Source organism: Lissotriton vulgaris, chromosome 5 (assembly GCF_964263255.1).
Source record: "Lissotriton vulgaris chromosome 5, aLisVul1.2, whole genome shotgun sequence".
NCBI classification, from domain to species: Eukaryota; Metazoa; Chordata; class Amphibia; order Caudata; family Salamandridae; genus Lissotriton; species Lissotriton vulgaris.
The window spans coordinates 1,593,053,412-1,593,070,085 of record NC_141693.1 but is presented as its reverse complement, the minus strand read 5'-3'; the positions used below and the strand labels follow the sequence as shown (position 1 = coordinate 1,593,070,085).

Sequence of the window (16,674 nt, the reverse complement as noted above, 5' to 3'; positions counted from 1 at the left end):
TTTTTTAACATCTATTAAAGCAGGCATTACAGAAAATATTTTAAGATATCCATTATTGTTCAATTGAAGAGATCGTTTCTCTCCACTTTAAAAGTGTTCCATGATTCTGCATGCTAGCAGAGGTTTTCAATATTAAGAGAATTTATTTTTTGTTTTACAGATCAAGAATCGAATCCTATTATATTTAGGTTTTCCATCTTCCTCAAAACTGCTCAAAGAAACAATACGCAATACATTTTCTGAAGCAGTTTATTTATAGTCAAGCTGCCCTAATTTTTTTTTAATTAAATGTATATTGTACAGAACATTTCTAGGAACAAATTATCGACAGGAGGAAAAAAGATTATCTTCTTTTCCGGAAACCTAATGGGACAAAACCAGGAAAAACATATTAGAGACTAGAAGGGAAAAAATACATGTGTTCAGACATCACTTGAGAAGAAAGGGGAGAGATTGTGTACAGTAAACTGAGGCGTACAGTGTGCAGATTTTATTTTTTATGTGAATAAGGAAGAAGTTGATAATTCCCTGGCAGGATCGAGGAAAGTGGCGGCTTGTGGGAGTTACAACAGGAGATTGGTGTTCATTGGAAGCGTAGGAGTAAGTAAAGGGATACAATGGGGGTGACAGGTGGGAGCTAATCTGGTGTAAGATGCATGGCCAAGGTAGGTGGCGGCTCAGAGTGGATTAATATGGAGATAGGACTGAACTGGGCGAGATGAGAGTGTGGTGAGAGTGCAGGGGAAGAACATACCTTTCTTTTTCCCTTTACGTGTATGTGTGGTCTTCTTCTTTTTCACAGATGGCACAAAGTCCTGCAAAGAAATGAAGAGATTAGAACCCAGCAGGAAGGTAACTTACATTGGTTAACAACTCCTTTTCAGATACAGGGCACTTGAACACACAGCATTCCAAATCTGACCAATCCCCTGGGTCCTCTTCCCAAAGAAACACTTTTGCCTGCTCAAGGTGTATCACAGTTGCGAAGTAGTGGATAACCCGTACCGGGAAGGCTGGTGACATGTTAAAGTTACTATGCAGTCCCAGCATGTGTTGGTCGTCCCAGTGTGTCTGAAAGATTTGCTACAGCTTCGTTTTGGGACTTCTTCTGAGATGCCAATCATTAGCTAGGGGTAAACATAAATGTGTTATCTTCTGACCTGGGCTTCTACCACTACCATGCACGTGGAAAACACCCTCAGCACTGGTTCTAGGCTCAATAGAAGGATCTTGCATTGAAAATAAAAACTTTTTGCACCGACAATCATAGGCCATTCTTGTGATTTGAAGGGATGCGAAAATATATATTCTGCAGATCTAGGGCGCATGTGTGATCTCGCTGTTAAAGATCTGGAAAGAGACTTCAGTGCCAACAATCAGAATTTTTCTTTCTTCGTCCAATTGTTGGTTGCTCGTGGTTCCAAGATGGATCTGAACTCTTTTGTTGGTCTCCTTTAGCTTATGACAAAGCACCTTGATGCATTGCCTTCATATTTGCAAGGTTTTACTACTCTCTCCCTCACATGTTCAATGAAAATATTAAATTATAGCTTGGAATGCTACCCTGAGCGAATGCCAGAGGATAGACATATTGAATACATTCTAAACATCATCTTTTGTGTGTCTGTAGAACGGGAGGTTTAGGATTTGCTGATGCCAGTCTGGATTTAAACGAATCCAACCATGATGTTCTCATAGGTATGAAGTGACAGCATCCATAGGCTGCCAAACCTACTGTGTCAGCCAGTGCACTAATGATCGAGTCGACACCAGCATGCGTACATTTAGGACTTTCAGAAAATACTGCAATTTTTCTTTTTGATACTTCATCTGCATATTTCCTCACCATTTCCCATGAAGAACAATAAAAATGCCCCACCAATACCATGAAACTAATTACTGTTGGGGCTGTAATGGAGTAGTGCCATATCTCACACTCCGTCTGATTTTGGCTGAAGGAGAGTTACAATACTTCTTTTTCGCTTTTCAGACAATTACTAAATCTACAGCGGGATCCAGCTTCAAGAAAGTCAGATGCTGATCTGGTGGCTTGCATTTGTTTCACATTCTTGGCACTGTTGACATATTTGCTGCTAGAGCTGAGGAATATCTATAATGGATTCATCAGACCAGGAACAAAAGGGGCAAGTGCTTTAATGTAGCCCTGTGCTTCAGCATTTGAAATGTTACTGCATATATACGTCCTTGAGGAAAGTCAAAATATTGAGTTTGACAGCAACCGTAGTAGATCTTCTGGAATTGTCAAGCTAAAACAGTTGCTGTCTATCTGATCCAAAGAGTAAGTAGAAATGTTCCTCAGGATGAGACTGAAATAGCATCACCCCTGCTCTCTATGTGGTGGTGGTGAATATCTGCCCAACGTGGTGCTTGCCACCATCACACCCTCCCCTTCTGTAAGAGCCTGCTGAGGTGGCCACTGTGCAGCGCACTTGAGGAAACGAAAAAGATGAAATCAAGGTTGATACTCTAATAGCCATGATGAGGCAGGAATCAAATTAACCCCGGGTTACAATCTGGTTTTACAGACATTGGTAGTTTACCTATGCCTAGGCCATTAGTTTTCAAGCAGATTTCGGATAAATACAGTTTGATCTACACTACGTTTCAGCCAATGGCCCCTTTCTGCTCCTAGACTGAACTTGAACATTCTTAGACTTGTGCAGCCGACAACAGGTTTCACGCACAGTCTAATTATAAGCTAGGTATCATCAGCATGAACATTGAAATTCATACCTTTTGAGTGTAGGAGTTTGCTAACATATACAGTGAAGAGGTTAGAACACTTCCTTCGGGAACCCAACAATTAAGAGTTAAAGGCGAGGTCGTAGCAGGTGGAAGCCGAAATTGCTGCTAAGAGCTAGTAAAAAGGAATAAAACCACCCATGACCCGAGGTGGTAATTTAAGATGACCTGATTCAGCCAACATCGCAATTATCTTCTTCCATCAGCACTTCCCAATTACAGTTCTTTCCTCATTCTCTGTACATGAGAAAACTCTAATCTAGCCATTTTCCATGCATTTTCTGCACATATAGGATAAGGCTGGACAGAACTTTAAACTTGCTACATCTAACCGCACCTTTCATTCAAGACACTGTTTGGTGATGTCTAAATGATAAATATTCACTGAAATCTTCCTCCTCGCACGTATGCTCATTTACTGTATTTATGTGGTGTTGCGATACTTCGGTACTTTTGTTTACTCGTTTATCCTGCACGCTCAGATTGTTGTTTTATCTACTTGTCTCCCTCTCTGTTATCCTTGTTCTTCTGTGAAGCGCTTTAACACCTGCTTGGGTCATGTTCGCGCTATATAACATTTATAAATAAATAAGAATTCATTTTTTTCCTTGCCAATATTATTTTGCTCTCCTCAAAACAGTATTTTGGCTTGCCACCATGTAGGTCATCTCCTTCAAACAGTGAAGCTCATAGCCACGTGCATAATTTTTAAAACTTTTGACAAACTGGTGGCCCTTGTACAAGAGTCTTTTTTTTGGTTTTACTATTGGTCTTTGACTAAATAGTATCTCTACACCACTCTTACCTCGCTTGGGCCTCCAGGTCCACCGGTCAGTGCACTAATGTCCCTGAAGTGTGTCAGTGATTGCAGTTGAGACGTCATGGACATGGCTCGCCTCTTCTGAATTTTCTCCTTCCGGGTCATGTTTAGCCGAACCATCATAGACTCTTCGTAGCGTGTTCTATGTGGGTTATCGGACAAGAATTAAAGCATACAACCAAGGAACACATAATATAAGCAAAGGGCCATAAGGAAAGGGCCAGTTAAGGATCACCAAAATTTCCGGAGCACAAAGGATATAGAACAGCAGGGCCAAGGCAAAGGTAATAGGAGAAAGAGTTAAAGAGTAGAAAAGTAAACGTCAAAGGAAAGGTGCAACATTCAAAATGAAGGGTCAAAAAGAAGGAAGAACAAATGTCAAAGTACATATTCAAAATAAAAAGAAAACAAAAGGTCAAAATGCGGCAAACGGTGGTCAAAAGAAAAGAGGAAATAGAGTTCAAGTATTGAGGGGAAACGCCACTTGTAGGAAAAATAAAGCAGGAAGGGTCAAAGGACAAATAGCTGGAGTGGCGAGGATTAAAGAGCAAAGGCAAGAATCATGGATGGGCAATAGCTAAAGAGAAGTGGCATCAGCCAAATATCAGACCGGCTCAAAAGGATTGGGGAAAGGGTAAAAAGTCAAAGATTACAGCAGAAAATAAAGAAATTGAGAGAAAGATGCCCCAGCGAAAGAGGTGTGATCATGAAGAAAAGGGAACAAGAAGAGTGCGAGAAAGCTGTGAGAAAAAAATATGAGGGCTACGAGGGAATGGAAAGAAGGAAGGGAAGAGTTCGATATAAAGAAGGAAAGACTGGTATGCAGGAGAAAGAAGGCACAGAATGGTGGAGAGCATAACCTGTGGATATGGGAGACAGAAGACTGGGGGAGATGGACAAAGCAGGAAATGCATGCACAATATGGAGGCTCTGCCTCAGCCTTTGAGTTCCCTCTGCTACCCACCCACCGCAACAACAGGTACTAGGCTGTTCTCGCCTCAACAACTCCCTGCTCCCTCATTCACATATGTAGCTCCTGCAGCTGATTGAAGCATCTATTAAGTGCTTTAATCCATCAATCACCTCTACAGCTTCTCCCTCTAACTCACTTACTCAGTTCCCTATACTGCTCTTTTATTCTCCAGTCCCAGCACCGCTCTAACCCTCTCTATTCCTTGCTCCCAACCTTCACCAGTAAAGCTCTCTCCTCCACCACATCCTCACGGACCTGGGCACCCCTCCACTCTGCAGTCATCTGTGCTCCTGACCATGGTCCTCACTCACCAGAGGCCCCTCTCTACTCCCATCACCTCACCTGTGAAGGTCGTCCTTGCCCTGCTGCATCATGTGATAGCTCCGCCCCTCACGGATCTCCTCAGGAGCCTCAGAGTACTGTTCCTGGAGCTCACGGATCACCGAGCTGCTCAGCGCCCGCTTCTTGGCACGATCCAGCACCTTTTTTTCGCGTTCTGCCTCCGTGTCATCTGGTGGATCACCCAAGAGATGGTTAGAGTTATTGCACCGGTCACCGAACCATTTCACATAAGGAAACCCACACTCCTGTGGTTTCCGCTCTCCACACACCTGTTAATCCACTGACATATTTCACTGGGTTCAGAATCTAGAACCTTGAAAAGCACACATGGATCTTAGTTCAGCTGGTAACTTGCTCGCTTCTATTTCACCAGGTTTGAAACTTGCAGGCAGCATGTTACACACAGACCCCGGAAGCGAGTGCTTCAGTCCACAGCACTGTCAAACTAGTATAATAAGTCTGGCTAATGGCTGGCTTAAAAATATATAAAATCGTACCTGTGGGTGCAGCTACATTTACTAACAGTTAATTGGTGTGGTTAGTTGGGAACATACCATAATGTACTGGGGCTAAACGTGGGGGGATATATTTTCGGAACTTCCCAGATGATTTTTTGCCAGCTTCGTTAGTGCCACCTTCATCTTCCTCATCAGATTCATTGAGCTACAAAAAAAAATAAAAATAAAAAGTACCACAAATAGAGAGTGATTCACTGCTGCCCCTGCCCAACTTCCATGACTTTGGTCCAGCTCCCCATAGGCTCGTACACCTACCCTTCCAGTCTTCAGCCCCTCATCTACAGACCACAGTCAAGGGTTCACATCCCTTACCCTTTCGAGGCGTTTGTTCCTTCTCCTTCAAGGATCCAGCCCTTCCCTTCCACTAGTGTTCTGGAACATCTTCCTAGTATCGACCCTTCTAATCCCTCAGGGTACTGGACTTTTTCTCCCACAGGGCTTAGCCCCGTCATTTTTCATAGGGTTTTTTTCTGCACGGCTTAGCCCCGTTCTGCACTCTACGCCCCAAAGGACTTTGCCCTTTCTCTCAACACATCCTACCTTGCTCGTCATGTTGTCTGGATTTGGCTTGAATCGAAGTGGGTCGTTTTCTCCTGTAATAAAGAATGGAGCAGTTAACCAACAATGGGGACAATATTCTCCCTGTGCCCTCCCTTTCAGATCTGGCTGAACTATATTCCTTCCCTCAGTAGTTGACACTCTCCCTTCTTTGAAGACCCTGCTCTCCTACATTCTACAATCCACATGGGCCTGGTACAAACGAAGCGTGTTGAAATGTAATCAACTAAATTATGTACAATTGAGTTTTGAAGAACTCAAATATTTTTTATATTCAAATCTAGAACCTGTACTTGCAAGTTAAAAAAAATATTTAATACATCTGTTGATTAGGCAGACTCATTGTGTAGAATTTCCTTGTGCTGTTACAACATTCTCAATTAAGGAGATCTGAGGGCTTTGAAGTGGGTCATCAAAATAGTCAATGGGTCTGGACAAACTATTTAGACCAGGACTATTCACCAGATCCTTCTCTAGTTGTCTTCTCTTCAGCAGTTCCTGCTACTCCTAAATGCCCCTCCTAGGATCATGTGAAGCTCCCTCCCTCGACACCCACTCCCTGTACCGCAGCAGACCAGCTTTCTCCTCAGCAGGGGCTGCTCCCTAACCCTCCACACATTGCCCACTTCCTTCAACAGTTCCCTTACACTCCTCAGCCCTTCCTCTCGCTCGTCACACAGTGATCCTGATAGGCAGCAGACATATACCATTTATCTTTTTTTATTTTGATAGAGGTCTTTTTGTTTTAATCTTCATATACTTGTGTAATGGATAGCTTTAAATACCAGTATAGGAAAACTGTGTAAAATGGTGAAACATTTATCAAGTTATCTTTTCATGTTACGTAACTAATCACAAGTACATTGTCTCAATGTAGGAGCATCTTCAGTTTTAGGAAAGTGGTTGTTTTTAGGTTGAGCCTGGGCAGCGCATGCGTTGCTCTGCGAGGCATGCTATATTGAGATATGGACTTGAAGCCCATCATTTTTCATTGGCTTGTGTCAATGTCATTGGTAAATGTTGGCTTCTAATTTGTTAAGAGGCTTGTTAGTCCCTCCTTAGTACTGCCTTGTCTTCATTTGTAACCTCCCATGAAGACATCCCTGTTACGTGGGTTGGTGCTTTGTATTTTGTTCAATGCTATTCACCATGCTCGTTCGTGAGGCTTTATTTCTTTTTCTTATAACACAGCAAGTCACAGTGGCGGCTGCACCTTTATATTTAGTTGCGGCCACTTTGCGACGCCGAACATGGCTGCCCCCCCCCCTTTTTTATTTAACTTTTGTTTGTAAATCACCCCATGCCGCACTGTCACATTAATGGCAGCCACACTCCTTTCTTTAGACGAGCCGTGTCTAAAGAAAGGGGCACGGCCACCATTAAACTGAAAGTGTGTCTTGAGGCGCTTTTGAAAACAACCATTTACAATGCAATAGATCTCGCATTTTTGAGTTTCGTAAATGCGAGATCTATTGCATTGCAAATGCTTGCTCTACAAAGGCTGCAGACTGAGATCATACTGGCGTCTCAGAAACAAATTGGCTTTGTAGGCTGCTTGAGTCCATCTGCCTTTAGAGTTTGGGTATGCAACACATGCTATGCCTCCTTTTCAATAGCAGACCTTGTAGTACTAATCATTATAAAATAGGACTTATTAAGAATGGAATTCTTAAAAAGGGGCTGATGTTATCTTGGGCCAGGTGACTTCAAGAATTTGAATTTACTACAGTGTTGATAAGCAAAATATATTGGCCAATGGGGAGAAGTGGCAGACAAAAAGATTGTAATGCACCTCCCTGCATCTGACCCCACCTCAATGGTTCCGGGTTCAATGGTGGGCAACACACATAGCTGAAATCCCATCTGCTGATCTTCTAGTAAAAAACCAAAATCCAACCACACAAACATGGATCCTAGTCCACATAGTGGACCTCTGGAGCGAACTAAAGGATCTCTGTTGTAGACACACACAGCATGCCCCGCTGAATTACACTTGATACACAGTAACCACCCCCTGTGATGCCATCCAAGCTGCACCCCAGAAGCGAGCTGAAAGAAGCAGACTAGTTGGGCTGCTGTCACTAGTATACGTGATGCATTTCCATCATTCACAGTACACATCTCTCCATTACCGGGCCAGGCGGAAGTTACTGTTCTAATGTTCCTTTTCTCTTTTCCTCATAAAAAATATATTTCCGTCATCACTAACAAGCCACTGCCTTTCCTGCGCTGGTCCCTGAAAGGAAGCTTAGGAGGCGGGAGCCATAGATGCCTGGTACACTTAACTGCATGTATGATGATCATGGACTACTAGTCATGGAACACTCAAATATGTGAGGTACTACTGGTAAAATGCAATAAAAAAATTAATTAAAAAAAACAAGTACCCTAGACCAGTAAAATCACTGGAGAAATTTTAGGGAGCCAAGCGTCTCAGAGTTCAGTTCAAAACTACAGGAGGATCTGGTAACCCATGCTCGAACTATGGTTGTGCAGTTCAAGTTTCTAAAGACAGGTTTAAGAAATAAATCAGTCTTAGTATCTTTATTGAGGGCAGATGTAATGCCTACTATAGTGCCCTGAGAGAATGAAATAAATTAAAAATACATATTTGGAGCCTGCATCTTAAAAACGGTCATTCGAGACGAGGATGTATGGTGAAAGGGACACCAAGGAATTGGGCCCCAAATGGAACCCCTAGCTTTTAGCAGTTCCAACTGAGAACTGAACTTTAGGATGAGGGAGCAATCATAACATAAAGCAGTGATATAAATCATAAAAGCTAAAAAGATCGCTTAGAATGTTCCAGACTCAAGATGGCTTGATTCATCTAATAAGTCCAAGCTCCTTTTACAATAAAAGTTTATTTCCTCTGGTAGGCACTCAAAGGGCCTACTCCATATCCAGCGTTTACCTCAAAGGGCACAACGATATGGCCCCAGAAAGTATGCTGGCATTGAAGCACATGTACATTGACACAGTATGGTGGTTTTAAAAGCATTAGGCCTCCTGGGTTCATGTGGCATGATTATGAACTACCTTTTTGACAATATGTGGTTTTCCAGGGGGATCAGACAGAGCCAACAGAATCACCGGGTCCATGCTGGAACCCTTCTGCAGTGAACCTGGGAGAGCAATCTTTTGAAAAATTCCTTAACTTACGGGACCCATGAATACCAATAACAACGCATTTTCACCAAACTGTAGGGATCGAGACAGACTAGGCTTACCATGAACTATCTGAAGTTCAAAGCCATTTTTCGTCTCCTACCTAAAAAGTTGTCTTGGTGCTATTTGCAACCATAACCAGCAGAGAGGTGGATTACAAATAAAAAAGAGGGGGAGAAGTTCAATCTTATTCCCTATGCCATCTTGGCGCAATCCTCTCTAGTACATCCTGCCTGCTATTGTATCTCAACTAGAACGGAACAGAGTGAAAGTGGCTAGAAAAAAAAGCAGGCTTCTTCACTCTAAGAGTGGTGAAGCAACAGAATAATATAAATTGTTTGCAAAACTCAGAAACGTTGTTGGGTTTTTGGCCGGCATTAATGCAAATATAAAGGACAAAGACATTTCAAACAAATAATTTGTACCTATCACACCCAGATTCATATATCAGAGAGTGGGTAACCCCAAAGCTACATGTTCAAGAGAATTTGTGTTATGGAGCTTGCAAAGGTGTGGCAGCAGGAAATATTTAGACCTTTTTTCAGGAGGACCTGGAGTGTTAGAACAAAAAGGACTAGCCCCCCAAAGCCTACTCACCCCCACTGCCGGTGATGGCCGCTCGCACTAGCTTATCGATCTGGTACTTAAGCTTCTGCTCCGTTGGTCGCATCTTTTCCAAAATCTGCAGCGAAAAGGGAGTGAGTGGAATGAGCAGTAATGAAGAATTTGACACATACTGGAGACAAGCTCCTCTATACCTATACAGCTCTGCTAACATACAAAATAAAAGCGTACCCAAGTGGTGTCAAAGCAATAGGCTTCCACATTCTAGATCTAGAACACAGCTAAAACCTGAAAATATTTTTGAATCCCATTGCTGGGCTACAAGCAAATACATCTCATGAGTTCCGGTGTGGAATTTTTATGAGGTTTACAGGAGTCTTCAACAACTCGGACGCTCCTCACTGCAGGAACGCAATGCTTGGCTGGTGAAACGATTATTCTTGACTATATGTTTGCTAACTGCAAAGACTGGCAACTGGTTAAGCTATTCTGTGATTAGAAGTACAGAGAGGGGGCTATAGTTATTCTGTGACATAATTATGACATGCCCTATTGTTGAAACTGACGTACCCAAATTAGAACATAGAGATAAAGGGAACAGCATTAGATCACGCAAGGTGACTAGAAGGATTTAGCCAACGTTTTTGTGGGGTCTAGTCCTCAGATTGTAGTGCAACTATCTAGAACTTAATAAATCAAAGTATCAGAATCGGCTGCGCTTTGCAGTGTTCAATCTTTCGTTTCCATCCCCAAGACCATGACACAAACAGGCTGTGCTACAACCCATATGTTCATTCAAATGCATATCTAAATCTCCAAAGGTGGTCGGAGAATAAACATCAACAGAAGTCACAAACTCTGTTAATGTAGGACCTCAAATAGAAATAAAATAGAAATAACAGTACTTACGTTTCAGTGATATCCGACTACTTTCAACTTCATTCCAGCGTTCAAACCCCTGCTCTCAATATTAGTTGAATTTATATAGCATAACATAAACATACTGACTCTTGGGGAAAGGTATGCACTAAAATACGTGCCAAATAAGTGGTACTAATGTTCTCCGCTTTGGGATGCTGACAGTTGAACCCAGTTTCTTCCTGGATTTAAACTTGGAACCTGCAAATTACACATAAATCTATGCTGAAGATGAACAGACTGCCTATTTGGCTTATCTCGTAGGATATGTCACATCTGCAAGATCAGTTATTTTCTTCTATATCAAAGAAACTCAAGTAAATCCCTGTAAACAAATGGAGAATGTGTCAATTGTCTCTTTTCACACTAGTGGGGAAACAGCCTACTGTATATGCCCGACTGTCTGTATCTCTGCTAAGGTGGAGGAAATTGAAGTGAGCACTATTCAGAACTATTCAGTGAAAGTAATTTCACCAATATTAACTGATGATGTCTTCCTTCAATAATGAGTGAAAGAAAATGATCTAGTTCTCCTAAACACTCGGTGTCTGCAAGAATTCTTAGACGTCTCTGTAAACTGGTATCTGCCCTCAACAAGCAGAGTCCATCAAGAGTTTAAAGTCACCGCAGTTCCCCGTTGTTGAAGAAAGCCTTCCTGGATCAAGTTATGTCCGATTACTAGCCTATATCCCAACTTCCTTACTTGACAAAACTTTAATAGAGAGCAGTTTTTTGCAGACACTGTTTTTATGGTAGTCATATAGTTTTAACCTTTTGTTATGATTTTTAGTAATCAAACAATAAAATTTGAATTGAATGGTTGCTGCATCCTCTCCATGTTTGTTTCTGCACGTGCACGAAAGTTAGGGCTGGTTAGCACGGAGTCAGGAGTGATTCTAGCATTAGATCTGCACCAACATGCAGATACCAACCTTACTGCAGCACTAATGTTATTCATCAGTTGTTTCTTGATAGGTTAAGACACCAGGCCTTGTCCTGGTTACATAGCTTTCTGTTAAACATGACATTTCAATTCATTACTGGAGCTTAGTGCTCCACAGTACAGTTACTATTCAGGGGCCCTTTTCTGTCTCTTCTGCTCTTCAACCTGTACATGGCCTCCATCCCCCAAATAATCCAGTGCTATGTGTTTGAGCTTTACGTGTATAACGGTGACACTCAGATTGTCTTAAAAATAGCCAGTGATTTGAGGCAGTAACTGCCCAATGCCAATCTTGCACACTCCAGGTTCAACAATGGGTGACCAAAATTTACCTTATGCTAAATGGGAGTAAAATGGAGGTTCTAATGCCTTTCCAACCATAACCATTTTGGAACATTCCTTTATGGCACCTCGAGTAAGACCATGGCCTATCCCAGCTCCTACTGTAAAGAATTTTGGAGTAAAATTCGACTCCATCATATCTATGACTGAAGATGTGAAGTCGGTGGTCAGCTGACGTTTCTTTCAACTCAGAAGGCTAAAAAATATTCCGTGCCTTTGTTTTTTCTCTCACAAAGTGATGGTTTTGAATGTATTTATTTCCTAGGAATTAGACTACTGTATTGGTTGCCAGTACTGATAATTACTCAAATAACTATACCGGACACAAAAGCAACTGGCCAGTCTGTGTCCCGATTAATCAATAATCTTTATTTAATTGAAAAGCACGGTCAACTTTTTAATAAACTTTTTCTCAAAGCAAACGACACCAGTTTTAACAAGAAATGTAAAAAAGTGTTAGACAAATATAGACACTACAGCTGGTGTTGAAACAAAATTGATCTATGTACAAAAAGAAGATCTGAAAGATCATAACCCAATTCAATCACCCAAAACTTTCATCTTTCATACCACATATTATCAATCATCCTGCTCAACATTAGCACACATACTCATGACCCCATATACAAAAAAGAGAGAGGTTTACAAAGATTTAGACAAACTAGGGGGTCCTTTGGTTTTAAGTTGTATATCAAACTAATGCTCTGTCTTGACAGATAGGGCTGGTTGTGCGTTGTTCAAATTGTTTTCGAAGTTATGATTGTCAACCAAGAGTTTGTGCACGGCCAAGCCTTCATATTGAACCTTTGCATTGTTTGGTTTGAGCCCCCCTAGTTCGTCTAAATCTTTGAAAACCTCTCTCTTTTTTGATATTTGCAGGCTCAGCCTTACTGATTAGAGCCATACCCATTGTTGTTTTTGTCTGTTCCTGTAATGGCTGCTAATAGCTTTTTTCCCTCTCCTGATCTACTGCCCATAGAGTCTATGTATAACTAACACCTTGTCACCAAGCCAGCGAAATCAGAAAATGTGTGGTCATATACAGCCTAATCATATACATTCACAGACTCCATCTTCTTTGGGGAGCTCATAATAAACACCTCCATATCTTTGTGGCAGAAGAGTGCATTTGAACCAGTAGCCCTCAAAGTCAAGGTGCTGGTGTTAAAAACGTCCTTACCCCGATGATAACTTTTCTTTTTATGGTGGTGCCCAATGACATTGGTCATTAACCCTTATCTCTTAGCTGCATATAGACGAACAGAAGCTGCCACTGTGCAACCACTCAAAACAAATAGATTCTCTGGAGGAACTTTAGATCTATTTCTGACCTTTAACGAAAACATTTTGTCAGAGCTGCAGATAGGAAGAACAACATTAGGCTTGATTGAACCCTGGAAGATACAGAAGAAGCTGTTTAAGTCTCAAAACTTTCCAGTGTAATAATGGAGATGGAAATGGCAGGCAGCCCAGACACCTTAAAATATGGCATTAGATTGAGCTTTATTCTAGGTGAGGTTTCCTTCTCCTTACTGTTGGAAAGAACTGCCTATGATGGTGATCTTTGGAGTATGTGACCCAGTCACACTAACTGAATTCCGAGGCCAACTAGGTGTACAAGCGCAATGTAAATGCTCAGATCCAGGTCTCAAAGATCTGCTCCTTTGGATGTGCAACTAAAGCAGTAATTTCAAGCTACAGAAAAGAGGATAAGTCGACACGTGTCCTCGACTTCGGACCTGTCCCTTCGAATCTCTCAATGCTAATGATCTCAATCTTGAAAAAAAATTCACTGGTGAAAAATGCTACATCAAAGTCCGGCTTGCGGTTGAAACCACCGCAGAAAGATGGCTTGGTACGTATAATTTAGCCAGTGTTGATGCTAGTACTGTGAAGGAAGGGTATGCAGCAGCCACATGAGAAAGCTTCTGGAGGATATCAGGGATGGGGTTAATTTGAGATGATGGGAAATAAAGACCATCATCTTTCATTGTCAAAATCATGGATGTCAGCTATGAGCAAACCCTCTTCCTTAGTTCCTTGAGTATTTTTCTCTTTGAATAACGCTGGTGTAATAAACTTTAAAACAAATCAAAAATTTTCTAACAATGGCAAAAGAAAAAGTGCATCAGCAAAGATGAAAAACACAAGAGCCACTCAGGTACAGCATCCTCTTTGGAAGGAAAGGAAACATTAAAAATAAACAGAATGCATTTCAAGCATTAAGGAATGAATTGTGCAGGCTGCAGGGCTGAAAGAGTCAATGAGACCATCTTCTGTTAATAGTCTTTATCTCACCAGGTGGAATCGGTTCTTTAAATTAATTAAAATGACATTTACCGATTATTGCACATTTCGCTTCTCGTCTCCGTTGATTCTCATTGTTTGTGGACAACAGCTCTTGTAATCTTGTAGTACATTCTAAAGCACTCCAGTACTCCTGGGTGCACACACACTATAGGAACATTTAAATATATAAACATGTTCAGGTTGAACTGGAGGAAACTGTACGGCAAACAAATGCAAAACAATTCCAGTTAATCTTGAAAGTGACAGCAACTACCCTCCTTGCTCTCCGACCACAATCTGGTTAACTTCAGTCATTCCCTGTTAGACCTGGCATCATTGGCTAGAGTCTCTCCTCCATTTTTTCTGTTGGCCTCCACTGTTTTACGATGTTTTTGCTGGTATACTGCTTTGGGCACTGTGCCACTGCTGATCAGTGCCACAGTGTAAGTGCTCCCGATGTTAAATTACTGTATTGATTGAATTCCATGTTTGGCTTATTTGGTTTACTGTCAGTCCCTAGTCTAGTGCACCAGGAGTGCCGGGGCTTGTAAATACAAATGCTGCTCGTGGGCTTGCAGCACACGTTGTGCCACCCACAAGAGCGGCCCAGTAAAAGTATGTCTGAGGGTCTTCCGTTGCCAGACCCACGTGCGGTCTAGTACTGTCACGCTGACTGTTTATTTATTTATTTAGCGATTTGTAGAGCGCCTGGTGACCCGGAGGCATCCCCGCGCTATATTGATTGTATTATCCAGAGGAGAGGGGAGAAGAGGGAAGGGACTTTATTTTGGGAATAAGAGAGTAAGTACACCTACTTGCCAGTCCCTAAACCTTCCCTTAGCTTCATGTTAGTCACCCCTATGGTAGGCCCACGGGCAGGGTGCATTGTAAGCATAAGGTAGGACAGGCCTGACCAAGGTGGCATGTCCTAATAGTGAATTACAGCCATATTCGTTGTTCACTATTGCGAGGTAACCTGCTCTCCATTAGTTAGAATGGGCCGCCAGGATTATTAATGCTATGATCCTAGCTGGCTCGGGGAGCATGGTGCAATGTCGAGTTTGGTATCCCTGAACTCGGGGTTTAATAACGCATCCGTTTGGGTGGATGGTTTATGGACTCCGGGTTTGAAAATAGCACTTTTAGAAAGTGTCTATTTTCTTGTCTAACCATTTCTGGTTTCTGCTGGTTTTGCGTGTGTGTGACAGGAGCTGGGTGGCTCCAGAGGTCTGAATGAGTCAGTGTGGGATGAGTGGGACATTTGCGTTGAGAGTAGGGGGAGAGTAGTTGCCGATAGCCTGCCCTGCCTGATACAATGCTGGCTCCACCCCCTGCCAAGCGACTGATGGCTCCGTGCCTGCCATGGACGATCCTGGCCCCACCTCCTACCAGGAGGCCGATAGCTCTGCTCCTGCCAGTGACAATGCTGGCTCCACCTCCTGCTGGGCGTCTAAGGACCCAGCCCTGCTCAGTGAATAGGCCAGGTGCCTCTGCCCGGCTCCACCCACTACAGACCCAGTATGTTGGGAAATCCCCCTGCATGGACAAAGGGATCAAAGCCAAAAAGGGGTATAAGAGAAGGACCCCTGAACCAAGAATTTAGATCACTTCTGACAAGGAACCCTGAAACCAAGGACAAGAAGCCTGCTGATCCAAGGACTTGCCTACTCCTTCTGCCAGTGTGCTGTTTGCTGGGGGGAGTCCTGCATTGCTCCTTTATTTTTGCCAAGGAACCAGGAGAGAGGAACTGTGTGTGCTCTCAAACTTTGCTAAGAAAATCTCCAAGGGTTGGAAGAGTGCCAGCCTCCTGTTGAAGTCACAGGGCTAAAGGACTTCATCTGCTTAAAGTGCTGATTGCTGGAACCTGTGAATCCAGCACCTCTAAAGAAACCAGCAATCTCGACGCCGATGGACGTCGCCGAATCTAGCTCGACATCGTGAGTAACGGCTCCAGTGTCCCGCTTCCTCGACGCCGGCCGCCGGGCCCGATCGACGCCAGCAGAAACGCCAGTGAGTAGTGAGTTCGGCTCCAGCTCCAAGGGACCCCGTGTCTGCGCCGCTGCTGATCGCATTGCCTTCGTGCCCTCTCGACGCCGTGAGCGCTGCTTACTCTTGCAACATCATCATCGACAACTACTGAGGCCTGATCGACACCGAAGACGCGACGCCGGATTGCTCGACGCCGCTGATCATCGTGTGCTTCATTTTCCTAAGGTACTGTGTTGATGGGGGTCCGTGTGACCCCGGGCTCGACGTAGCGCTCCTCGCGGTCGACGCCGAACCCTTTGGATTAACTTTGCCTCGACGTCGTGTGACTCCCGTGTGGGTCACATTGTTGCCAAGAACTGTGTTTCCAGGAAGAAGAGTTGCTTTTGATACGAAAGACTTTGTGCTAAGAAGAAACTACATTTGAGCTATTATTTTCCCTTCCAAGAGTATTTATTAAGACTGTGGTATATTTTTGTCGTTATTTGGT

General features: G+C 42.9%; 1 protein-coding gene across 4 annotated transcripts in view; it reads right to left on the bottom strand.

The window, feature by feature from the left end:
- Nucleotides 1-233: 233 nt before the first annotated feature.
- Nucleotides 234-16,674, bottom strand: part of NGDN (neuroguidin) — a 69,228-nt gene continuing 52,787 nt past the window's right edge. For all 4 annotated transcript variants that reach the window (XM_086923719.1, XM_086923720.1, XM_086923718.1 and 1 more), the window contains exons 5-11: nucleotides 9,740-9,824; nucleotides 5,957-6,009; nucleotides 5,453-5,561; nucleotides 4,899-5,067; nucleotides 3,569-3,725; nucleotides 755-815; nucleotides 234-363 (exon numbers count right to left, since the gene is read on the bottom strand). In XM_086923719.1, the coding sequence (XP_086779845.1) occupies nucleotides 344-363; nucleotides 755-815; nucleotides 3,569-3,725; nucleotides 4,899-5,067; nucleotides 5,453-5,561; nucleotides 5,957-6,009; nucleotides 9,740-9,824 (654 nt within the window). In that variant the 3' untranslated portion in view covers nucleotides 234-343. The remainder of the gene's footprint in view (nucleotides 364-754; nucleotides 816-3,568; nucleotides 3,726-4,898; nucleotides 5,068-5,452; nucleotides 5,562-5,956; nucleotides 6,010-9,739; nucleotides 9,825-16,674) is intronic.